Source organism: Bufo bufo, chromosome 4, assembly GCF_905171765.1.
Source record: "Bufo bufo chromosome 4, aBufBuf1.1, whole genome shotgun sequence".
NCBI classification, from domain to species: Eukaryota; Metazoa; Chordata; class Amphibia; order Anura; family Bufonidae; genus Bufo; species Bufo bufo.
This window is the reverse complement of record NC_053392.1, coordinates 369178481-369206115: the sequence shown is the minus strand read 5'-3', so window position 1 is coordinate 369206115 and position 27635 is coordinate 369178481. Positions and strand designations below refer to the sequence as shown.

The window sequence follows — 27635 nt, the reverse complement described above, 5'->3', positions numbered from 1 at the left end:
TTCTGAACGGATGCATACGGTTGTATTATCTGAACGGAAGCGTTTGTGCAGATCCATGACGGATCCGCACCAAACGCGAGTTTGAAAGTAGCCTAAGCAACTATACTATAATACTGGCTATAGAGGTGGTTAAGAACAAGAATATCATGCAATATAATTGTATGGTTTTCAACATTTTACATAGATTGTCTATGTGTAAACTATAAACTGGTGAAAGAGGGCATTTTCCTTTATGTTGCATGTACTGTATAGTACACATGCAGTTGGTCATGAACAATTGACACTTCTTGTATTACCTTCTGTAGGGTTTCCATTGCCCCTGATGAGCAGAATAGCAAGACAATAATCTATCGGAAAACTTATTAACCCATTTTAGATCATTGGGATTTGTTGGGAATCATTAAAAATAGTTTAAAATGGATCTACTGTTGAACAGAACATTAGTGTCTTAAAAATTGCATTCCTAACTAGAATGAAATAAAATCTTACAGTAAGAACTTAGATATTGAAATGATTGACAAAACTGTGAATATTCTGTGAATACATTTTCATAAATCATTTGAGTTTTTTCCTTTTACCTTCTATTTTAATTTCTTAAAACATTTTCGTCTCTAGAATTTTATTTTTTATACTCTTTCTGTAATTTATCCAAATGCCTATTTAGATACAATCTAAACAGCTAAAATACACTTGGGGGCATTTATCAAGGCTGTTATGCCAGTTTTCTGGTGTGAAAATGTTGCTAGTGTTGTTACATGCAAGCTGTTTTGCTAATTCTTGTTACTTTTGTGAGCTACCCCACCCCAAGCCACTTTGAAAAGTTGCATGAAAAGTAGGGCTGTTTCAGCAAGTCGATTATTTTTATGGCGCATTCATTATGTGCAATATTTTTAAATATTTCAAACAATGTTGCATCCAGTTTCAGCCCCTAAAAGAAAAAAAACTTAAAAATTACATTAAAAGGACAGCAAATGCCCCCCTTAATATTTCTATTAACATGTTTTCCACCATCGTTGTCTTCTTCACGGCAGCTTGCCTTCACACTGAACATGGTTTTAGTACAAATAAAAGTTAATATTCTACTTCAATTTTATTTGTTCATTTATCAAGGATAAGAGTACTATACAAAATTTCCCCATATTAAACTTCCCTAAATGAGATGTTCAAGTCAGTTCTATTTACAAAACGGAAAGAAAACATGACTGATAAAGAGAAAACTGCCCTGTTAGCTTAGTGGCCTATTTCATGGTCGTGGGGGTGCACTTTTTTTATTAGGAAGACCACCTAGTATGCATGAGGAGTACTATAGCCCAGCCAACACTCTCCTGTGTTTCTGGGGAAAATATATGCAAATTGGCTTTCTTTTATGAAAAAGCACTAGTTGAATAGTTCAAGGCCAGCACCTAAGATCCAACAAAGACTGACCAGAGCTATTCTCTCTTAAGACACTAAGTTTTCATGACCTTTTCGAAAGAGAACTTATGTGCATGTCTCCTCTTTTCCAGTGGTGTATTATATCCTTTCTCTCCTGTTATATAATGGTATTATTGATTTGAGTTGAATAAATTCATATTTTTTACTGCCTGAGAAGAACGCTTAAAATATTACTTTATTCTGGTAAAAGTTAAAATGTTGTGGCTACCCACAAACAATACAAATCAGGCTAGGTGCAATGAAGCGGTGGACTGTTTGTATAATATACAGCCACTGGCTTCACTGGTACCAATAATACTTCTGTGTGCAGTACTGGAAAGAATCCACCAGGATAACTGCTCTCAGAATGGATACACTTAATGTTTATAATGTGTATCAAGCTATGGACGGCAGGGATTGGATGAGGCAGAATAGACCTCCCCTCATGCCGTCCTTCATTTTATGCATAACGCTGACGTGGGTACTGGTTGATTGGCTACATTAGCTACTTGTAAGTAGAAATACAGATCCTATCTGTGGATTATGGGTTACAGCAAGGGAAGGGATTCAAGCAAATTATAGTCAGTCTCCCTTGACAGGGAAACAATGGCTAATAATACTATATATGGTGATCTAGTCTTATATTTGATCTATACAGCACTTAGATGTTATTACTGACATAGGCTGAGGGCATTGGAGCCTGTATGTATAACATTTCAAGGCAAAAAACGGCATGTTAGATGTCATACAAAGTTAGATAAAGCTAGTATATGAAATAAAATCATTCAAGCCGCTTGGTTTAAGTGTCTGTAATGTGAAGGTCCATTGTGCTTCTTTACGCAGCAATAGATTGTCCACATCGCCTCCTCTAGGGGAAGCCTTCACATGTTCAATGCCTTGAAATGTGATACAGTTATTTACTCCCGAATTACATTCCATAACATGTTGTGCAATTGGTGTATCATCCTGTTTGCTGATGTTGGAAAGGTGTTCCCCTATGCGCCTCCGAAACTCTCTTTTAGTTTTGCCTAGATATTGCTTTAGGCAGATACATGTAGCAACATACACGACACCAACTGTCCTACAGTTTATGAAGGACCTGATGTTATACGTGCGTCCTGTAGCTGTACATCTGACCATATTTCCTTTCTTAATCGCTTTGCAAGCTATACAGTTGCCGCACTTAAAGGTGCCCATGGGTTTGTTGCTTAGCCATGTCGCATCTAAAGGGGGATTGTATAAGCTGTGCACCAACTTATCTCTCAGATTACTTCCCCTTCTGTATGTTATCAGAGGATAATCTCCCACCAGGTGACCTACTATTGGGTCTGATTTGAATAGTCACCAATGTTCATTTAGTAGGTCACGAATATCCCTATTTGCCATATCATAGGTCCCTATGATCCGGATTGTGCCGTCATTCGACTCACTTTTTTTAGGGTGCAATAGGTCATCTTTGTTACTCACTGATGCGTGTGCGTAGGCCTCAATGAGACATGACTTTGGATATCCTCTTTGGGAAAATCTTTTTTGCAGGTCATTAGCGGCCCACTCAGAACAATTGCGCCTGGCTCATAAATATTGGCTTTTGGGTATGCCATGTTTGAGCCTCTTTGGATGAAAGCTTTCCCATCTGAGTAAGTTGTTGGTGGCCGTAGGTTTGCGGTACATGTTCGTAACAATCTTTCTGGATTTGTCAATGGTGATTGACAAATCCAGGAATGTCAAATGGGTGTAATCAATTTCACTGGTGAAAAACAGACCAATATCATTGTTGTTTAACTGTGATACAAATTCATGGAAGGCCGTACATGTGCCATTTCATAGAATAAAGACGTCGTCTATGATTCTTAACCAAAGGGTCACTGACGACGTCCATTGGTCCATTTTGTCACTGAAGACAAATTCTCTTTCCCACCAGCCCAGGTAGAGATTGGCAAAGGTCGGGGCACACGGACTGCCCATTGCCACTCCCCTGAGCTGGTGGTAGAATTTCGGTTGAAGAGGAAGACATTGTGGTCCAGGATGAACTCTAATAATTCCATCACTAGCTCGCCATGGGCCATTAAATGTGATCCCCTCTCATGAAGGAATGTTCTAACCGCTTCACATCCCTTCCTGTGTGGTATAGAGCTGTAAAGTGCCTCTATGTCGAGGCTGGCTAGATATGTTTCTGTGTCACAATAGACGTCATTTAGGCGTCTGAGGACGTCCATGAAGTCTCGCACGTATGACGGGAGATTGAATACGAAAGGTCTTAATATTTCATCCAAGTACATACTGATTTTCTCAGTGAGACTCCGTACTCCTGACACTATGGGCCTGCCCTTTAAGGGACTAAGCCCTTTGTGTATTTTTGGCACGCTGTAAAAAGCAGCTATTACCGGATTTTCAGGTAACTGGAAAGAGAATTCTGTCTTATCAATAAGGTGACATTGTTCAGCCTTAGATAGGATGTGCCTAAGTTGAAGTTCAAACACATCCATAGGATTGTGGTCCAACCGCCGGTAGCATGAACTATCATTTAAGATACGTGCACACATGTCTTCATATTTATCCACATCCATAATCACAATGTTACCCCCCTTGTCTGAGGGTTTGATTACTATAGTGGAATCTTCCGTTGTGAGATTGGATGTGTGGGATGTATATGGACAGAGAGATTTAAGTTTATCTGTAATGACTGTGAGAAATGCATCCAGCGGGGAATAGTCACCTATGGGGCGGGCTTTTTCGTGATTGTAATCTCAAATTTGTAAATGGGCCCTGGCCTGGTTGTTTATCCCCTTCTTCCAACAGGTCGGTTAGCATTCTGACATCCTGTAAATCTTCAGGTTCAATGCCTAGTCTACGACATTGCTCACTATAATTTTGTAGGAAGAATTTCTTCCATTTGAGTTTCCTGATAAACAGGTTAATGTCTTTGAACCAATGGAAGGGGTTAAAGCGACAGTCTGGGACAAATGAAAGGCCTTTATATAAAACTGCAATTTCCACTTTATTAAGGGGACGTTTAGAGATATTTATCACTTGTAGTTTGTCATTTGTATTTTCTATCCCTAATTGTCTCTCCTTCTTCGTAGTTGGTAGTCTGAAGTGGGGAGTGCTGTCCCTAAAAAACCCCCCCTATCACTTCTCTCACTAGTACCCCGGCCACGTCCACGAGTGCAGTAGCGGCCTCTCCCCCTACCTCTGGGTACTGTGGATGCAGTGGTGCACCTACAGGGGGGGTCCAGCGGGTCTGGACCCCCCCTAGAACAACCAACCAAATTTTTTTTTTTTTAATCCTTCAGGGCCGCACCGCCGATCACCACAGGCGGCGCGGCCTTGGATGTAATTGCGGCCGCGGCGGTGGTGGGGGGGACCGGGGGGGCAGTGGGAGTACTAGGAGATGAGCGCTTCCATTGTGGAAGCGCTCATCTCCATATCTAATCCATCTGTATCGCCGTCCTTAGGACAGCGATACAGATGCCTGTGCTGTGCTGCAGCAGGGGAGGGAGAGGCGTGTCCCTCCCCTGTTCTTCTGATAGGCCGCAGGCACTAATGCCTGCAGCCTATCAGAGGCCGGCTCAGGCGAGATGACGTCATCATCACGCGCCTGAGCCGGGCAGCACACAGCAGGGACACAGGCCGGAAGAGCCTGCATCGCATCGCTGCTGATGGAGGTAAGTATCAGTGTATTTTTTATTTTATTTTTGTTGTTTTGTTTTTTTTGGAGGGGGGGAGCTGGCACTATGGGGGCACTAAAGGGGAGACTAAAGGGGAGAACGGCACTATGGGGCATCTGGTGGTACTCTTTTTTTTTTAGGTGGCACTTCTTACTGGCACATTATGGGGGGGGACCATGGGGGAGAGGAGCACTATGGGGGCTCTAAAGGGGCTTTTTTTTACACATTATGGGGAGAACGGCACAAGGGGGCATCTGGTGGCACTATAGGGACATTATTTGGGGGGCACCATGGGGGAGAGGAGCACTATGGGGGCTCTAAAGGGGCTTTTTTTTTTTTTTACACATTATGGGGGGCACTATAGGGGAGAACGGCACTATGGGGCATCTGGTGGCACTATAGGGGCATTATTTGGGGGGCACCATGGGGGAGAGGAGCACTATGGGGGCTCTAAAGGGGCTTTTTTTTTTACACATTATGGGGGGCACTACAGGGGAGAACGGCACTATGGGGCATCTGGTGGCACTATAGGGGCATTATTTGGGGGCACTATGGGGAAGTGGGGGTACTAAAGGGGCCTTTTTTTCTTATTGGCACATTGGGGCATTATGGCATCTGGTGGCACTAAGGGGGCATTTTTTACTGGCACATTATGGGAGGCACTATAGGGGAGAACGGCACTATGGAGGAGTGGAGCACTATTGGGGCATATGGTGGAACTTTATGGGGCGGCACCATGGGGGAGAGGAGCACTATGGGGGCATCTGGGGGGTCTAAAGGTTTTTTTTTTTTATTGACATATTATGGGGGCACTATAGGGGAGAATGGCACTATGGGGCATCTGGTTGCACTATAGGGGCATTATTTGGGGGCACTAAGGGGAAGTGGGGGCTCTAAAGGGGCCTTTATTCTTATTGGCACATTATGGGGGCATTATGGCATCTGGTGTCACTAAGGGGGCATTTTTTTACTGGCACATTATGGTAGGCACTATAGGGGAGAGCGGCACTATGGGGGAGTGGAGCACTATTGGGGCATATGGTGGCACTTAGAAGGGGCATTTTTTACTGGCATATTATGGGGGACACTATGGGGAAGGGAGAGGAGCACTATGAGGGAATTTACTGGGGCACTATATAGGGGTATTTTATACTGGCATACATTATGGGGACATTAGCTCAACAGCGGGCACTAACCGGGGGTATTTCATGTACTGTCATATTGTAGGGAGAATTATTAGTACTAGGAGGTATTATGCGGAGCTTTGCTAATACTGGGGGGCTATGAGGAACATGATTACTAGTATGGGCACTATAGGGGCGTTATTACTACTAAGTGTGCTGTGGCAGAGAATTATTTCTATTTTGGGGAGCCCTGTTATTTTGTGGGGCACCCTGCCACAGTATCAGCTTAGCACAATAATTTTTGGGGGACATTATCTTTATACTATTAGTGTCTGGGCGCAGTTATTTTTTTAGAGCACTGTGTGCCAATAATTGTTGAGGGGGGCACTATCTGTGTGGTAGTAGTATTTCCAGGGGGACTGTTTCTGTAGTATAGTATTGGGGGCACAGCGGGCACAGTATTGGGGGTGGCAGGAAAGGGTGTTCAGAAGATGTGAAGATGATGGAAATGTGGGAAACTAATGTCTGTTTGTTAATCTCTGCAGAGATGGGAGATGGCTGAAAAATCATCATGGCGGTCTGGTCTGAATGGAGAAGATGAGGAAAGAGAACGTCTACAACAAAGGTGACATCACTGGATGTAAGAGGTATGGGGCGCTATGTAGGAGAGGAGATGCTCCGGCTCCTCCCCCTGCCATTTGCAGAAGGAGGATTCAGAGCTGGGTGAGGACGGTCAAGGGGGGCAGCAGGCCACGGGCAGGTGGCAGATGGTGGGGGGAACCACAGGCCTTGAGCAGGATCAGGGGAGGGAGGAGAGCGGAGGAGCTTCCTGGCTGTAGCTTGTTATATAAGCAGGCAGTGCAGCCAGGACAGACCCTCCCCTCTCCGTATGATGTGTAGAGACAGGCCGCAACTATAGAATGTCAGCTGTACAGTGTTTGTTGGGAGTGGCCTATTATATATAGGAGGGGCTTTTAATAATGGGCGGGGCCAAAAAAAAAACGTGCGCCGCATTGTTATTTTCCTGCAGGCCTTTTAGAATCGCCAAGTAAAAGAATCAGCACAACACACTACACCCTTTCCCTGCATTTTTAAATATAAAGGGGGCTTTGAAAAATTCAATTAGCATAGCGCACTACACATGCCGCATTTTTTTGCCTTTCGGACCCCCCCTAAAGAAAATTCCTGGGTGCTCCCCTGTGTGGATGTACTCTGACTTTCTGATAGTTCTCTGTCACTGTCCACTGTTGTTTTTTGGCCAGTTTTAATGAAATCAAAAAAATTTCCCTCCTTAAAATCCCTGGTATCCCTGACGAACTGAAAATGCTTACACTCCCTGAGGAAACCTGTAAAGCTTTCTATTGACTGCTGCAGCAATAGCTCTTTTTTCTCAAAATCTGCTGCTGCAGAAAATGTTTTGGCAATCTATATACACTCCTGTAATTCAGCTGTATTCGTCACTAGGAGTTCTTTTTCCTCTTCCAGGAGAAATTTCATAAGACGCAGGGTACCCTCCACTGACTCTTTTCCCCACTTTTTGATAAATGATTCTGTTCTCAGACGTATGCTGGGCAAAACAGGATTCCTCAAACCACGTGGAATTATTTTATTTTTCAGGTACGTCTCTAAGGTTTGCACCTCCCACCAAGATCGCACCTGATTTTTGTAAACTCTGGTGAGGTTCCTGAATGCTGCTGAGATACTAGGTGTTTTAGTCTGTGCTGGTAAATCTTTGTCTGAAAACACTTCCCTATAGTCTCCCAGCCACTTTTCAGGATCAAGACCTCCTGACAAGAAGCCTGCCATAGTTGTGCACAATAAAAATGGAGTAACTATGTATGCAATCTGTTTGCGAACTTAATTAGAATTACTTTTTACTGCCTGAGAAGAACGCTTAAAATATTACTTTATTCTGATAAAAGCTAAAATGTTGTGGCTACCCGCCAACAATACAAATCAGGCTAGGTGCAATGAAGCGGTGGACTGTTTGTATAATATACAGCCACTGGCTTCACTGGTACCAATAATACTTCTGAGTGCAGTACTGGAATGAATCCACCAGGATAACTGCTCTCAGAATGGATACACTTAATGTTTATAATGTGTATCAAGGGTTAATAGGTCAGTCCGAGCTAATGACAGCACTCACAAAGGGAGGGGGTGATTGCCTAAATATGCGTTTTGTAGCTAGCAAACATACCCCAAACAGCTGTCACACTCTGGGACCTAGTATTAGGCTCTTATGTGCATGGTCCCCGCCTCGACGCATTTCTTATGCTGACCAATAGGGGCAGTCTATCATCAGGAGCAGAGTGACTTAGTTCCCATTGCGTCTCGCCTGTGTGTTTTAGCGTGACTGCATCTAGGAGAAACAGGGGATAGTGCTGCACGCTGGAGGAGCCACTCGTGCAGCAGAGTAATCGCACAGCCTCCGGCTCTATGACGGCCGTAATCGCGGCCGCCATGACCGCTCTTTACATAAATGGGGCCACTCCCACTGGGCAAAGCTATGGACGGCAGGGATTGGACGAGGCAGAATAGACCTCCCCTCATGCCGTCCTTCATTTTATGCATGACGCTGACATGGGTACTGGTTGATTGGCTACATTAGCTACTTGTAAGTAGAAATACAGATCCTATCTGTGGATTATGGGTTACAGCAAGGGAAGGGATTCAAGCAAAGTATAGTCAGTCAGTCTCCCTTGAAATTGATGACACCCATCTGACATTCCTGGATTTGTCAATCACCATTGACAAATCCAGAAAGATTGTTACGAACATGTACCGCAAACCTACGGCCACCAACAACTTACTCAGATTGGAAAGCTATCATTCAAAGAGGCTCAAACATGGCATACCCAAAGGCCAATATTTACGAGCCAGGCGCAATTGTTTTGAGTGGGTAGATTTTAAAAGGGCCGCTAATGACCTGCAAAAAAGATTTTCCCAAAGAGGATATCCAAAGTCATGTCTCATTGAGGCGTACGCATCAGTGAGTAACAGAGATGACCTATTGCACCCTAAAAAACGTGAGTCGAATGACGGCACAATCCGGATCATAGGGACCAATGATATGGCAAATAGGGAAATTCGTGACCTACTAAATGAACATTGGGGACTATTGAAATCAGACCCAATAGTAGGTCACCTGGTGGGAGATTATCCTCTCATAACATACAGAAGGGGAAGTAATCTGAGAGATAATTTGGTGCACAGCTTATACGATCCCCCTTTAGATGCGACATGGCTAAGCAACAAACCCATGGGCACTTTTAAGTGCGGTAACTGTATAGCTTGCAAAGCGATTAAGAAGGAAATATGGTCAGATGTACAGCTACAGGACGCACGTATAACATCAGGTCCTTCATAAACTGTAGGACAGTTGGTGTAGTGTATGTTGCTACATGTATTTGCCTAAAGCAATATGTAGGCAAAACTAAAAGAGAGTTTCGGAGGCGCATAAGGGAACATCTTTCCAACATCAGCAAACAGGACGATACACTAATTGCGCAACATGTTATGGAATGTAATTCGGGAGTAAATAACTGTATCACATTTCAAGGAATTGAACATGTGAAGGCTTCCCCTAGAGGAGGCGATGTGGACAATCTATTGCTGCGTAAAGAAGCACAATGGACCTTCACATTACAGACACTTAAACCAAGCGGCTTGAATGATTTTATTTCATATACTAGCTTTATCTAACTTTGTATGACATCTGCGGTTAGTATAAGCAGCCATGTTGATAAATATGCCATGCCGTTTTTTGCCTTGAAATGTTATACATACAGGCTCCAATGCCCTCAGCCTATGTCAGTAATAACATCTAAGTGCTGTATAGATCAAATATAAGACTAGTTTACCATATATAGTATTATTAGCCATTGTTTCCCTGTCAAGGGAGACTGACTATACTTTGCTTGAATCCCTTCCCTTGCTGTAACCCATAATCCACAGATAGGATCTGTATTTCTACTTACAAGTAGCTAATGTAGCCAATCAACCAGTACCCATGTCAGCGTCATGCATAAAATGAAGGACGGCATGAGGGGAGGTCTATTCTGCCTCGTCCAATCCCTGCCGTCCGTAGCTTCGTCCAGTGGGAGTGGCCCCATCTATGTAAAGAGCGCTCATGGCAGCCACGATTATGGCCGTCATAGAGCCAGAGGCTGTGCGATTACTCTGCTGCACGAGTGGCTCCTCCAGCGAGACGCACACAGACGAGACGCAATGGGAGCTTAGTCACTCTGCTCCTGATGATAGACTGCCCCTATTGGTCAGCATAAGAAACGCGTCGAGTGGACGCTACATTAGGCAGGGACCATGCACATAAGAGCCTAATACTAGGTCCCAGAGTGTGACAGCTGTTTGGGGTATGTTTGCTAGCTACAAACGCATATTTAGGCAATCACCCCCCCCCCTTTGTGAGTGCTGTCATTAGCTTGGACTGACCTATTAACCCTTGATACACATTATAAACATTAAGTGTATCCATTCTGAGAGCAGTTATCCTGGTGGATTCTTTCCAGTACTGCACACAGAAGTATTATTGGTACCAGTGAAGCCAGTGGCTGTATATTATACAAACAGTCCACCGCTTCATTGCACCTAGCCTGATCTGTATTGTTGGCGGGTAGCCACAACATTTTAACTTTTATCAGAATAAAGTAATATTTTAAGCGTTCTTCTCAGGCAGTAAAAAGTAATTCTAATTAAGTTCGCAAACAGATTGCATACATAGTTACTTCATGAATAAATTCATACCTGAATAAAAAAAATTGGAAAAATTTGGCAAATCACATCCGAAATTAATTTTGAGAAATTCACTTCTCTCTAATATATGGTAAATATTTTTATGGAGACCCCTATGAGGGTTTTCTCCTGCATCTGCATTTGTTGGGGCAGAGGGACGGACTATTAAGAATGCAGGGCAGCAGATGTGAGACCAAAATATTCACCATAGTAAAAATACCATGCTTATTCACTTTTATTCAGACTTTTTATTTTGTATAACAATTTTTGAGCTAAAAGATTTAACTTTTGGTACCTTTTTCCTTCCCGTGGCAGTGAAAAGCATGACGCTAACAATGTAGGACTTAAATCATATCACAAATTACAATGCTCATTCTGCAATGCAATGCTCATTGTGAAGCAAATCCTCGAAAAAATAAGTCTATAAGCTTGAAACATGGAAAAATGCAATATATTTCCTGTTTAAAATTAATTGAGCTTGAGCAAAATGAAGTTGTATCGAATGTGAATACAGATTAATCTTAGTTGGGCATTTTACAAACTATCATGCTATCCTGGGTTTTGAGCGCTATTAGATACCGTACAATCAAAATAATTGCTCAGAAAGGTCACATTTGCATGCAGTAATATGAGTATGGCAAACAAAGGACATATCTAGAAATTTGCCAGCAATTGAGGGAAATCAAAAACTCAGGCTAAATGTGAAAAACTAACATTTCTATTACAAGGGGTGAACATGTCATTAAATACCCTTAAGTAATATATTAGTTTTGTGTAAATACTTTGTGGAAATCATAGACATTGTGCGGGAGATTTATCAAACTGGTGTAAAGTAGAACTGGCTTAGTTGCCCATAGCAACCAATCAGATTCCACCTTTCATTTTCCAAAGGAGCTGTGAAAAATTAAAGGTGGAATTTGATTGGTTGCTATGGGCAACTAAGCCAGTTCTACTTTACACCAGTTTGATAAATCTACACATATAAAAAATTTTATCTAAAAAGAACAAAGTTATCAGACATAGTTTTCACAACAACAGCAAAAACCACTACATTTACATTTTTCCTAAAAACAGTTCTATTTAAGTCCTATTTGAGTAAATCTCAATGTCTACTTTTATGCACAGTGTTAAGTTTTATCAAGTCAAACAGCTTACTTGAATTTAAAACTAGTGGAATACTTTGAAATTGTCAGCCCTTGGTTTATCATAGAGCTATCAAAATGTACAGAATACCCCAGGAGCCTTTTAAAGAGGACCTGCCATCGCTTCTGACAATTCTGTTTTAGTAACTACTTGCATTCTACAAGCAATAACAATTCTGGAGCATCTTGTTTTATAGCTGTATGTTGTGTTGTTTCTCTATTATTCCTGCCAGAAGTATAGAAGTAAAGATACAACTGAGTGTTAAGGCTGGGTTCACATGGGCGTTGCGGGAAAAGGTGTGGGTGCGTTGCGGGAAACATTGTAATGCGTTTTGCACGCGCGTGAGAAAAATCGGCATGTTTGGTACCCAAACCCGAACTTCTTCACAGAAGTTCGGGTTTAGGATCGGGGTTGTGTAGATTGTATTATTTTCCCTTATAACATGGTTATAAGGGAAAATAATAGCATTCTTAATACAGAATGCATAGTACAATAGCAATAGGAGGGGTTAAAAAAAATAAAAATAATTTAACTCACCTTAATCCACTTGCTAGCGCAGCTGGCATCTCTTCTGTCTTCTTCTTAGCTGTGTACAGGAAAAGGACCTGTGGTGACGTCACTCCGGTCATCACATGGTCCATCACCATGGTAAAAGATCATGTGATGGACCATGTGATGACCAGAATGACGTCACCACAGGTCACCACAGAAGAGATGCCGGCTGCGCGAGCAAGTGGATTAAGGTGAGTTAAATTTTTAAAAAAATTTTTTTAACCCCTCCAGCGTTATTGTACTATGCATTCTGTATTAAGAATTCTATTATTTTCCCTTATAACCATGTTAAAAGGGAAAATAATAATGATCGGGTCTCCGTCCCGATCGTCTCCTAGCAACCGTGCGTGAAAATCGCCCCGCATCCACACTTGCTTGCGGATGCTTGCGATTTTCACTCAGCCCCATTCACTACTATGGGGCCTGCGGTGCGTGATAAACGCACAATATAGAGCATGCTGCGATTTTCACGCAACGCATAAGTGATGCGTGAAAATCACCGCTCATGTGCACAGCCCCATAGAAATGAATGGGTCGGGATTCAGTGCGGGTGCAATGCGTTCATCTCCCGCATTGCACCCGCGTGGAAATCTCGCCTGTGTGAACTCAGCCTAACAGTTGGGATTGTATCCCTGCACCATCTCAAACTGGCGGCACTCATTGAACAGTGTCAGACTGTGCAGTAACACCCCCCCTCCCCCTAACTGGTAATACCCAGTTGTACCTTTATTCATAAAATGATGGAGGAGAATCATACAGGAATGACAGAGAATTGTTATTACATGGGGAATACAAATATTAACTAAAGCAGACATATCAGGAGAGGTGACACGTCTTTTTTTAAGGTTTAGGACTTTGTTACCTTTACTATTAGTATAGCTAATATTATGGCTATGCTTAGTACAAACCTCTAATAAACCCTTTTAAGGTTCTCTTGCAGGTAAATGGGGTTTCAACCTATGTACAGGATACCTTTGATTTTATACTTAGGTACTACTGTTGAATTTTGTATGAGCCAAAAGATTGTTGCCTGCTCCACCAGATGGCATTTGTATATGTCTCAGATCATGGGAAGAACATCTCATCAGAGCCTACAACCTTTACAGAGCCTATATGGTAGCAGACAAGGGCCATAAAACAGAGCACTAAGGAGCAGTATAACCTCTTTGAAATGCCAGGCCATGTCCTAAGGCATGTGGTGTTATAAGGAACTCCAAACAATGAATTGCTCCAAAATTTGGCCTTGAGTATGGAACTGCCAATACTTTTCAAACTTTTAAGTGATGGTTCAGCACTTTTTTCTAAGTGTCCTTACGCTTACCAGTTCTACTGCTTCATTAGCCTTGGCTTTGGCCTCTTTTGCAGCATCATCTGCATTATCAATCAACTTCTTGATATTGCTGTATGCATTGAAAGCTGCTGTAGCATTAAGTGAAAGGTTTTTAGCTTCAGCAAGGATTCTGTGAAAACAGATAGAAGTGTTGAGTTCAAGTGCAACTGAAACCCTACAAAAGTGAATTCATGGCAACATATATAGCTGCTATAGCAAAGCAATTGTGGGTAATATAATTACAGCACTTGGCATGGGCAAGCATTCTTCATGGGTAAAATCACTTTTGTGCAGGCAGCTGTTTGCAACTAAGCCATTAGAGTAAATAGCCACATTTTTTGGGGTCAGGCTGTAGAGTAATTGAATTGATTGTATTCTAATCCAATTCATCACAAATTTCCAGAAAGATACTAATTTTGTTAAATTTGAAAATATGGTGTTTCGTCCCGCACAAATGAAGTCCACCATTTTGCAAGTCAGAAGACAGAACAAGACATCAGCCACCAAAAAGGAATACTAAAGAAAATTCTGACAATGTGTTATTAAAACAAGCCATATATGTCACTGTCATTTTGACCTTAATAACACTGTCTTGGAGTTAAAAAGCTTATAAGGGGCTGGAGCTAGGAGTCATAGGAGACCCCAAAGTGTCATACAGGACTTTTCAGGACAATTGGTACACTTTTGATTCAGGTCAGATCTATTTGAACCATATCTGACCTGAAACAAAATTTAGGAAATTTGCTCATTTCTATTAGGCTGTCTTTGCATAAAAAAATTAAAATAAAAATCCCAAACTATTCCTAATTCAAAGGTATCCCAAATATAAATGACCCATGGGGAAAAATGTATCAAAACTGCTGGCTTAGTTACCCAGTTACCAATTAGATTCCACCTTTTATTTGTCAGAACACCTTTGGAAATTGAAAGGTGGAAAGGCAGTTTTCCTTTACAACAGTTTTGATAAAACTCCCCCCTCCATGTAGGGGTCTTGAGTCCTGCTGATGAAGTACTTTATTTCCTGCAATTAAAATGTCGCCATATTGGAATGGTTGTGAATATATAATCCTTTTATTTTCTCATTAATATAACATTTGAGTGTATCAATACCTGTGTCTTCGTAGAAGGAGACATTAATTTAAAAAAGGACAGAGAGAAAGACACAAGAGGAAAAAATAAGAGTCCTAGGAAACCTCACAGTGTCAGACACTCATTTTCAGGCTAATTGTAGCACTTTTGATTCAGGTAGAATCAAAGCAGACTGATTTTCTTTTTTTTTATAGATTTAGAAGTATTGGACCCAAAACGAATTTGAAGCATGTAGCATTACAACGTTGGCATATTGTGTGTTATAAAAATATGATTCCATACCACAATGGGACTAAATGGCTAATTTAAATGGTTAAATCTATCTATCTATCTTCTGTTATCTATCTCTATCTAATATCTATCTATCTATCTATCTATCTATCTATCTATCTATCTATCTATCTATCTATCTATCTATCTATCTATCCATCTATCTATTTCACATCTACTATGCATCCATTTATCTATCTATTTCATATCTACTATCTGTATCTATCTATCTGTACATCTATTTATCTATCTATCTATCTATCTATCTATTATCTTTCTATCGATCTCTCAATCAATCAATCAATCAATCAATCAACAATAACGCTTTATTGGCAGGTCTAAAATTATACATTAGTATTGCCAAAGCATGTGGGAAATAGGGGGTTTAGAAATGGGGACACACCCGGGGTCGGTGTATAGGAATCCGTGGCGTATAATGACAGGGGGGAAGGGGTGCGGACACACCCTGGGTCAGGGTATCGGATTCCATGGCATATCACGCTCCTCTCAGTCTGTGGCAGGCACTGATATATTGTGCTGCTATGTCCACAGTGTGTCCTCTTCCTCTCCCAGCAGGATGGGCAGTTTCTCTTCCTCCTCCATGGACCTGAAGTCTGGGAGTAGATCAGAGAGTCTCCTAAAGTGGATGTCCCTCACTGTTTAGTATTTGGGACAGTATCTAATATCTATCTATCTATCTATCTATCTATCTATCTATCTATCTATCTATCTATCTATCTGTCTGTCTGTCTGTCCATCAATCTATCTAGCTATCTAGCTATCTATCTAGCTATCTATCTAGCTATCTATCTAGCTATCTATCTATATGTCTATCCATCTAGCTATCTATCTATCTATCTATCTATCTACCTATCATATATTTATGGCATATTACATTTCTGTATTCTTCAGTGAATCTCTGCAGCTTAGGCTTTGAATCCTATACCTGGCACAGTTTTGTACTATATTCTACCAGTCAGTTGGTAATGATTTTGCTTCTTGCTGAGATCTGCAGGAGAGACAGTCTGCTGGACAAGTACATATCTGATACACAGGTAGGTGGCACTGATGTACTGTATCTTAGCTTGAATTAAAGCCAGTCATTTTATGGAGAGAGAGAGGGAGCGAGAGACGTGCTGGTATCTAGGATTAGCAAGATACATTAATGTACAAAGCAAATGAGAGCTTAGTAAATCTTGAAAACATTTTGATTGAGGTGCAACAGGCCATCAATGATCACATAAGGCTGAAGGTCATTGATATAGTGTATCATAATTTATATCATGATGCTACACATGAAATGACATATCTAATGAAAATCTTACAAATCTGATACTGCCAGTTCTTATGGATACAGCCTAATTTCTGGACAAAATAACTAGTATCTCCTTTATTTGTTCAATATGCTCCTTGAATGGTCCCCCTATCTCCAGGGGCCCCATAGCATGTGCATGTGTTTTCTCAGTACACACTTCTGCTAATCTGTTTCTACTCACCCATCAAGCATTCTAGAGGACTCTGTTAGCTGGGCTGCATGTAATTCTGCCTGGAGTACTTGCTCTGGAAGATCCCTGGTTTGGATCTCATCAGTGAGATTGTTTATTTTGACATTTAATCTTTCAGTCAGTTGTGGTAGTTCTTTGTTTATATCCATCAATTCCTGTAAGAAGAAAATATAATGTTATATTCTGATAATATTATATTATGTATCAAACATGGGCTTAAAAGAAGTTTCCGAACTACTGGTTTTGAGGACCTATCCTCAAATAGATTAGATTAGCGGGGGACTGACTCCTGACAACCCTGCTGATTAGCTCATGACAACGCTTTGTCTTCTTCGTCTACTTAGTAGTGGCAGTGCAGTGTAACCACGGCTTACTCTCCCATGCACTTAAATGGGATGAATGGCTGTATCTGCATTGCACTGCTGCTACAACGTGCTAACATGCAGGTATGCTTTGAAGAGGGTGCAGCGCAAGCACAGCGGACCCTTCAGAGAGCTGATCGGCGAGGGTGTCAGAATCTGATATTGATAATCTGTCCTGAGGATAGGTCATCAATATCTCTAGCCTGGACATACCCTTTAACAGATAGTGACCGTTAAAAAGTAAATTATACCACATCATTAACATTCCTCTGCATGAAAAGAGACATTAGTATAAGGCCCCATTTACACAACCGGTCTGCATTTGATACACATTTTTTGTGGATTGGATGTGGATCCATTTCAATGAGGCATCAAAAAATACGGACAGCACACCATGCCCTGCCTGCATCCGTATATCCATTCTGCAGATAGAACATTCTGAACCACATCCCCATCAAAATCTACATATGTTACAGTTGTCCCAGATTGCATCATTTGCATTGGGGAAATTTTGCACTTAAAACGTGCACAAACAATTGACATGCTTTGCCTTGCAAAATGTGCACATCAGGTCAAGTTCCATATGGAGATTTTCTGTATTGTACACAAGATTTTAAAAATCTAACAAGGCTAACAAGCAGCAGCAGGAAACTAACCAGCTGCTATTACAACATGTCATAGCGTTGCAAGCCCGCAGAGCGTCCCAGAACATCCACGATGCCTGGCAAGCTGTCCGTGCGGTGATCCCTAAGATGTCCCCCTCGGATAACGTCAAGACCTATATGGCGATGTTCGAAAAGGTGGCCATGAGAGAGAAGTTACCCCGAGACCAGTGGGCTGAGGTTGTCGCTCCGTTCCTGGCGTCTGGGCCCCAGCAAGTGTTTTTTTATCTTCCCGATGATCAAGCGGCAGACTACCCAACCGTAAAAGGTGAGATACTGGCGAGCCTGGGGGTGAATGTATTGGTCCAGGCTCAGCGGGTGCACCAATGGGAATTTAACTCGGCTGAGCCCGCCAGAGCACAATATTATGACCTGCTACACCGGTTGCAGAAATAGCTGCAGCCTGACAAATTGACTCCCACTGCTATGCTGGACCGTTTGTTGGCGGATGTGTTTTGGAGGGTTTTGCTGTACCCTCCCCAGCACTGGATCGGCCAGGTGTCTCCTGGTAATGCCTTAGAGATGGTCGACCTGGTGGAGCACTACGAGGCCACCAGAAATCTGCAGGGGGGTTCTTTTGGGAGGGGGCCCGTCAAACCCCGGAAATCTCCACCCCAGCCCCGGTGGTTTGCTGGCAGTGTCACGAGCCTGGATACATAAGGGCTGACTGTACCCATTAGGGTGAACCCATGGATACCAACTATGGCTACCGCCACTCATTGTATGCCAGGAAGCTGTGTGCCACAGGTACCTCAGAGACTGTAGACAATAGCCACCTGTGCCAGGTGGAAGTGAGGGACACTCTGGTGGTGGCACTTCTAGATTCAGGGAGCCTGGTGTCCTTGGTAAGAGCCCGTCGAGTATACTGGCCAAAGGGTCGGCATTGTGTGCATTCATGGGGACTTAAAGGACTATCCCACCGCCACCGGTGGCCGGCATATGGACTCATGAGGAGGCCGTTGCCACAAAATTAATGTATGAACTAAAAATTGGGAGAGAGTAACCCGGGTTCCCGTCACTATGACCGGACACGAAAGTTACCGATACCCGTGAGACAGATGTGACCCTAGCAGAGTGGCACGGCTCAGGGGGGAAACCTGAACCCTGGGAACCTGAGTCCGAAGGGCCAGCGGTAGGGGTGACCGCCACTTCGGTGGAAGAGGGGGAGATAATCCTGCTAAGTGTGATGGTGGGAGACATGGAGGACTTGCTGCCAGGTCCGGAGCTAGCCAACCTCAATGTCTCCGGGGATAATTTTGATACTGCACAACATGCCAGATAACTAGCACCCATCCACATTTCCATAGTCCCCTGGTACCCCTCCCAATTATCGAGGTCCCGTTCGAGCGAATCCCTATGGATCTCGTAGGCCCGATACCGAAGTCTGCTAGAGGACACCAGCACATCTTGGTTGTCCTCGACTATGCCACTCAGAACCCAGAGGTGGTGCCACTGCGGCATACTTCAGCCAAACTCATAGCTAAGAAGTAAATGGAGATGTTTTCTCTCATAGGTCTGGCTAAGGAGGTTCTGACTGACCAAGGGACCCTGTTTATGTCTAAGGTCATGAAGGAACTCTGTAAGTTGCTCCACATAAAACAGCTACGGACGTCTGTGTATCATCCGCAAACGGATGACCTGGTAGAGAGGTTTAATCAAACATTAAAAAATATGCGAAAAAGGGTGGTCTCTAAGGATAGGAGGGACTGGGACCTTCTTCTGCCCTATATCATGTTCCCAGTGCGAGAGGTGCCCCAGGCCTCTACTGGGTTCTCTCCCTTCGAACTGCTATACGGCAGACACCCTCGCGGTCTGGTGGACGTGGCCAAAGAGGCATGGGAACAACAACCCACACTGCACAGAAGTGTTGTTGAGTACGTCACCCAGATGCAAGGACGGATGGAAACAGTTTTACCTCTTTAGGCAGCATATGGAGGCAGCGCAGCGAACCTAGAGTAGGATCTATAATTGGCATGCTCGGGTCTGAACCTTTAACCCGGGTGATCGGGTATTGGTTCTGGTACCAACTGTAGACAGTAAGTTCCTAGCTAGGTGGCAGGTGCCCAACGAAGTGCTTGAAAAAATTGGAGAGGAAGATTACAAGGTACACCAGCCAGGGCGTCACAATCCGGAGCGGGTGTACCATGTGAATATGCTCAAACCCTGAAAAGACAAGGAAACCTGTACGGAAGACCGCCCACGGCCAGGGTTCCTAGGGGAAGCGGTTTCAGCCCCTCTGTCTGAAGCAAGGAAAGAAGCTGCCACAGTGAAAATTGCTGATAGCCTCTCCTCTAAACAGGCTCAGGAAGCCAGGGAATTGATTAGTCACAACACGGATGTGTTCTCGGACCTCCCTGGACGCACTTCCATAGTCCGACATGACATTATCACTGAGCCTCAGGCAAAAGTCCGGTTGAAACCATACCGGGTACCCGAGGCTCGGCGAAAAGCCATCACGGAGGAAGTGCAGTTAATGCTCCAGCTAGGTGTCATCGAGGAGTCAAAAAGTAAATGGACTAGTCCGATAGTCAATAATACCCAAGCCAAATGGGACATTGAGGTTCTGTAACGACTTCTGCAAACTGAATGAGGTGTCCAAGTTTGACGCATATCCCATGCCCCGAGTGGATGAGCTTATTGAGAATTTTGGCCAAGCCCAGTATTTTTCTGTGTTCGACCTCACCAAAGGGTACTGGCAGGTACCCTTGATGGAGGCTGCCAAGGAAAAACGGCTTTCATCATGCCAGAGGGGCTGTATCAGTACAAGGTATTACCCTTTGGTCTACATGGCGCTCCCACCACATATCAAAGGTTAATGGACATTGTACTCCATCCACATCGTCGGTACGTTTCAGTGTACCTGAACGATATTGTTATCCACCGCACCGACTGTGAAAGTCACCAACCTAAAGTACAGGCTGTAGTGGACTCCCTTAGGAAGGCTGGCTTAACCACTAAACCAAAAAAGTGCGCAATAGGATTAGAAGAGACCAAGTACCTGGGGTATGTAATTGGGCGCGGAATTATTAAACCTCAGGTGAACAAAATTGAGGTGATTAGGGATTTGCCCCAACCTGTCACTACTCAGCAAGTAAAGTCGTTCCTGGGAATGGTGGGGTACTATATGAGGTTTGTCCCCAATTTTGCTACAGTCGCCACACCATTGACAGGTCTTTTGAAGGGACTCAAGTCAGTGACGGTTTAGCGGAATGAGCAGATGGAAAAAGCCTTCTCTACTTTGAAGTCTGCCCTGCGTGGGTCCCCGGTATTGGTGATGCCTGACTTCAAGAGGGAGTTTGTTGTACAGACCGATGCCTCTGAAGTAGACCTTGGAGCTGTACTCTTTTAGGACATCAATGGGAGGAGCATCCTGTTGTTTTCCTGAGCTGCAAACTTACCCCAGCCGAGACTAGGTACAGTATAGTGGAGAGAGAGTGCCTGGCCATCAAGTGAGCACTCGAGTCTCTCCGCTATTATCTGTTGGGGAGAAAGTTCCGTCTGGTGACCGACTACTCCCCTCTCAAGTGGATGAGCCAAGACAAAGAGAGGAATGCTCGGGTCACCAGATTGTTCTTATCTTTCCAAAACTTCAAGTTTTCCGTGGAACAGAGGGCAGGCAGGTTACAGGGAAATGCAGATGCCCTGTCCCGGGTACACTGGTGGGTGTTTACCCCTCAGGGTTGAACAAAGAGGAAGATATGTAGGAAGGCGCAAGGAGCCGTCATTGATAGAAGGTATGTGTCACCGAGATTTCTGTAAGAGCCGTTAGTTTTAAGTGTCAGCGGCAGCTAGTGCTGATTGACACTGTTGCTGTTAGTATGACTGTAAAGCCAATCCGGGCCGGCTCTTACTTGGAGTAGCCAAAGTGCTGGGTGGGTGGCTGCTTTGACGCTCCAGGCCGGGTCTTTTTTGGCCCATATAAAACCCAGCCAGCAGTCTTAGCTGGGTGTGGTTTATCCTCAATCTGACAGAGAAGCTGGGGAGTCTCTGTGTTTTGGGACCTGTGAATTTGTGCCGTGCTAAAGGGCTGAGAGCCCCTAAAGCCTGCTGTGGACTGCGGATGTAAAACTGCTAACCAGGTGAAGATTGTGTTCTATGGACATTGCATGGTGAGAACAAACACCAAGACTGTGAACGGTCATTTTGTTTTTCCTTATGTGTGAATAAACACCGAACTGTTTAAGTTAAAGACTTAATGATTGCCTCCATACTGCGTCCACTAGCCTGTCTACCAGAGCAAAACCCCACAATATATATAATTTTTTTCTATGTTTGTAGACACATTTCTAACACTTTTGAAAACATTTCTGACACACACATTTACACTCTTTCCCCAGCCTACCATCTTTGAACAGATTATATTTTTTTTTCATAAAATTGCACAAACAATGTTTTCTGTGAAAGGCTCCTAGGCTGTTGCTCTATAGAAGTGTCACAAATAGACATCTATTGTGCCCCAAGCCAGTCAGTCTCCCATTCCTATTGAATAACATTTTTGTAATATTTCTGTCTACTTTGGCACAAAACTTTCTACGTCATGCATGATTCTTCATAGTGCTTCACATAACTGGAATGCCGCCTCCTTGTTTACTAATGATTCCATTGAGGCTTTGTGCTACAGATGTGTACCCATCCATATGTCTATTTACTGTTGAATGGATTCCTCCGTCATCCTCAAGTTTCACATTGATTATTTTGTGTTAATATTGAGATTTACCTGGCTTTGGTCTCAAGTTTAACATCTGAGAACATTTCTGGAGAGAATAACAGAAATCTTCTCCTAGCTGAAAATATCACATTGTCTGCTCTGCTCTCTAGAATGGCTTACACTTGGTTATTCCAAATTGGTTTGCTTTAGTGTAAAACAGTTCCTTTCTTCTTATTTCAGTGGTTCACGAGGTGCGGTGGTTTTTACTCACATTTTCAGCTTCATTAATATTTTGTGCTAAGTTGTTGACTTCTGTCATGATGTCATCTGACTCGTTTAGTGTGTTCTCAGTCTCTTTCTTGCCTTTTTCAACGGCTTGCTTATGTCCCTAACATAAAAAAAAACATAAAAGATCAAGTCAGGAACAGTCTTAAAATAAGTATATTGTGATGAGTATCAACAGACAGTAAAGTAAAATGTACCACAAGAAAACTTTTTCACTATAATGGACATTGCGGTTCAAATCAATTCAAAGGACAACATATTCACAGTGTTTGTTCTCCTTGTGTTTGTGTGATTTTCTTTCAAATTCTCCCATATATAAGTGAGGGACATGAACATGTGGAGTCACTGTGGGTAGAAATACATGGAGGCAAAAACAATAATAAATTACTAATAGGAGTTTATTATAAACCACCTAATATACCAGAGTCCACAGAAAATATACTACTAAATGAAATAGACGAGGCGGCAAATCATAATGAGGTCGTTATTATGGGGGACTTCAACTACCCAGATATAAACTGGGAACCTGAAACCTGTACATCTGATAAAGCAAACAGGTTCTTGGCAATAACCAAAGACAATTACCTTTCCCAACTGGTTCAGGACCCGACTAGATGGGTGGCCATACTAGACTTAGTATTAACCAATAGACCTGACAGAACAACAGATGTGCAGATTGGGGGAAACCTGGTAAATAGTGACCATAAAGTAGTAACCTTCCAATTATCATTCAAAAGAGTGTTTTTTCAGGGAGGAACAAAAATACCAAACTTCAAAAAAGCTAAATTTAGCCGACTAAAAGAGGCCATAGTCCTAACTAACTGGGACAAAGTCCTCAAAAATTAAAATACAGCCACAAAAGGGGATATTTTTAAAAGCATCCTAAATTCTAATTGTGAGAGGTACATACTTTATGGGAATAAAAGGTTAAGGAACAAGAAGAAACCAATGTGGATAAATAGAACTGTAAAGAAAGCAATAAATGACAAAAAGAAAGCATTTAAATCACTAAAACAGGAGAGTAGTGAGGAAGCACTGAAAAACTATAAGGAAAAAAATAGAATATGCAAAAAACTAATAAAAGTGGCCAAACTAGAGACCGAGAGATTTATTGCCAAAGAGAGCAAAACTAACCCTAAAATATTCTTCAATTATATAAATGGTAAAAAGTATAAATCTAAAGGTGTCGGCCCTTTACAGAGTGATGAGGGGGGAGTTGCAGAGAGCGATGAGGAGAAAGCAAAGCTATTAAATATTTTTTTTCTCCACTGTATTCACTGAAGAAAGTAAATTGTCAGATAAATTGTCAGAATGTAAAAGTAAATTCACCATTAAAAGTATCCTGTCTGACCCAGGAAAAAGTACAGCGGCTTCTTAAAAATATTAAAATCGACAAATTGCCAGGACCAGATGGAACCCTCCCCGTATCATAAGAGAATTAAGTAATGTCATAGCCAGACCCTTATTTCTGATACTGACAGGGAGTGTTCCACAGGATTGGCGCATAGCAAATGTGGTGCCAATATTCAAAAAGGGTCCAAAAACAGAGCCCGAAAACTATAGGCCGGTAAGTTTAACATCCATCGCGGGTAAACTGTTTGAAGGCTTTCTAAGAGATGCTATCTTGGAGCGTCTCAATGAAAATAAGCAAATAACGACATATCAGCATGGCATCACGAAGGATCGGTCATGTCAAACTAAGTTAATCAGTTTCTATGAGGAGGTGAGTTCTAGACTTGACAGCGGATGTCGTACAGTGCTGCCTATAATTATTCATAGCCCTGGCAAATTTTGACTTAAAGTTACTTTTATTCAACCAGCAAGTAATTTTTTGACAGGAAATGACATAGGTGTCTCCCAAAAGATAATAAGAGGATGTACAAGAGGCATTATTGTGGGGAAAAAAACTTTTCTCAGCTTTTATTTACATTTGAGCAAAAAGTGTCCAGTCCAAAATTATTCATACCCTTCTCAATAATCAATAGAAAAGCCTTTATTGGCTATTACAGCAATCAAACGCTTCCTATAATTGCAGACCAGCTTTTTGCATGTCTCCACAGTTATTTTTGCCCATTCATCTTTAGCAATGAGCTCCAAATCTTTCAGGTTGGAAGGTCTTTTTGCCATCACCCTGATCTTTAGCTCCCTCCACAGATTCTCAATTGGATTCAAGTCTGGACTCTGGCTGGGCCACTCCAAAATGTTAATGTTTTTGTCTGCTAACCATTTCTTCACCACTTTTGCTTTGTGTTTTGGGTCATTGTCATGCTGAAATGTCCACTGGTGCCCAAGGCCAAGTTTCTCTGCAGACTGCCTGATGTAGTTGAGAATCCTCATGTATTGCTCTTTTTTCAAGGTGCTGTTTACTGTGATTAGGTTCCCTGGTCCATTGGCTGAAAAACACCCCCAAAGCATTAGGTTCCCACCAACATGTTTGACAGTGGGGATGGTGTTCTTTGGGCTGAAGGCTTCACCTTTTTTACGCCAAATGAAGGAAACATCATTGTGACCAAACAATAAAAATTTTTGTTTCATTTGATCATAACACAGAAGACCAGAAGTTTTCTTCTTTGTCCAGATGAAATTTTGCAAAGGCCAAGCGAGCTTTTGTGTGCCTGGTCTGCATCCGTGGAACCCAGCAGTGTGCAGTGTCCGTTGAATAGTCTGCCTTGAGACATTGCCACCAGCAGAGCCCAGATTCACCAGGATGGCCTTGGTGGTGATCCTTGGATTCTTTTTCACCTCTCTAACTATCCTCCTGGCCAGCACAGGTGTCACTTTTGGCTTCCGACCACGTCCTCTGAGATTTTCCACAGTGCGGAACATCTTGTATATTTTAATGCTTTGCACTGTAGCCATTGGAACTTGAAAACATTTAGAAATGGCCTTTTAACCCTTTCCTGACTTGTGAGCAGCCACAATGCGCAGCCGCAGGTCCTCACTGAGCTCCTTTGTCTTAGCCATGACTGTCCACAAACCAACTGCAGAGAGCTGCTGTTTTTCACCTGTTGAGTTAATTAAAACAGCTGTTCCCAATTAATCAGGGTAATTAGGATGCTTTCGAACAGCTTGGACTATTTGGAATGGTATGAAACTTTTGATTTTCCCACAGACTATGACAGTTTGTGAAGGGTATGAATAATTTTGGACTGGACACTTTTTGCTCAAATGTAAATAAAAGCTGAGAATTTTTTTCCCCCCACAATAATACCTCTTGTGCATCGTCTTATTATCTTTTGGGAGACACCTATGTCATTTCCTGTCAAAAAATGTCCTGCTGGTTGAAGAAAAGTAACATTAAGTCAAAATTTGCCAGGGGTATGAATAATTATGGGCAGCACTGTATATCTGGACTTCTCCAAAGCATTTGACACTGTAACGCATAAAAGGTTAGTAAATAAAATTAGAATGCTTGGACTGGGAGAAAATGTCTGTATTGGCATAAGTAACTGGCTCAGTACTAGAAAGCAGAGGGTGGTTATTAACGGTACACACTCAGATTGGGTCACTCTCACTAGTGGAGTACCTCAGGGGTCAGTATTGGGACCTATTCTCTTTAATATATTTATTAATGATCTTGTAGAAGGCTTGCACAGTAAAATATACATTTTTGCAGATGACACTAAACTGTGTAAAGTAATTGACATGGAAGAGGACAGGATACTGCTACAAATTGATCTGGATAGATTGGAGGCTTGGGCAGAGAAGTGGCAGAGGAGGTTTAACACTGACAAATGTAAGGTTATGCACATGGTAAGGAATAATGCAAGTCACCCGTACATACTAGATGGTAAAACACTGGGTAACACTGACATAGAAAAGGACCAAGGAATTTTAGTGAACAGCAAACTAAGCTGCAAAAACCAGTGTCAGGCAGCTGCTGCCAAGGCCAATAAGATAATGGGTTGCATGAAAAGGGGGCAAAGATGCCCGTGATGAGAACATAGTCCTACCACTTTATAAATCACTGGTCAGACCACACATGGAGTACTGTGTACAGTTCTGGTCTCCTATGAACAAGGCAGACATAGCTGAGCTGGAGAGGGTTCAGATGAGGGCAACTAAAGTAATTACAGGAATGAGGGAATTACAGTACCCTGAAAGATTATCAAAATTAGGGTTATTCACTTTAGAATAAAGACGACTGAGGGGAGATTTAATTACTATGTATAAATATATCAGGGGTCAGAACCGAGATCTTTCCCATCATCTATTCATCCCCAGGACTGTGACTGTGCCTGGAGGAAAGAAGGTTTGTACACAAACATAGAAGAGGATTTTTTATGATAAGAGCAGTGAGACTATGGAAATCTCTGCCTGAGGAGTTGGTGATGGTGAGCTCACTAAAAGAGTTCAAGAGGGGCCTGGATGTATTTCTGGAGTGTATTAACAGGCTATAGCTACTAGAGATGGGTTGTTGATCCAGGGAGTTATCTGATTGCCTGAATGGAGTCGGGAAGGAATTTTTTCCCCTTAAGTGGGGAAAATTGGCTTCTGCTTCACAAGTTTTTTTTTTGCCTTCCTCTGGATCAACTTGCAGGATAACAGGCTGAACTGGATGGACAAATGTTACTATGTTACTATATTCTAAAAACTGATGGGCCATGTTTGAAGTACTCTTAAAGGACTATATACAGAAGTATGTGACTGTAAATAATATTATAAGTGATAACCAACATGGGTTTACCAAGAACAGAAGTTGTCAGACTAACCTGATTTGTTTTTATGAGGAAGTGAGTAGTAGCCTGGACAGAGGGGCGGCTATGGATGTAGTGTTTCTGGATTTTTCAAAGGCGTTTGATACTGTCCCTCATAGACATTTAATAGGTAAA

The 27635-nt window shown here is 42.5% G+C and overlaps 1 protein-coding gene across 2 annotated transcripts in view; it reads right to left on the bottom strand.

Moving 5' to 3' along the window:
* LAMA2 (laminin subunit alpha 2) overlaps positions 1–27635 on the bottom strand; it is a 1085231-nt gene that overhangs the window by 133306 nt on the left and 924290 nt on the right. For both annotated transcript variants that reach the window (XM_040429125.1, XM_040429126.1), the window contains exons 38-40: positions 22790–22906; positions 16838–17001; positions 13974–14112 (exon numbers count right to left, since the gene is read on the bottom strand). In XM_040429125.1, coding sequence (XP_040285059.1) covers positions 13974–14112; positions 16838–17001; positions 22790–22906 — 420 coding nt within the window. The remainder of the gene's footprint in view (positions 1–13973; positions 14113–16837; positions 17002–22789; positions 22907–27635) is intronic.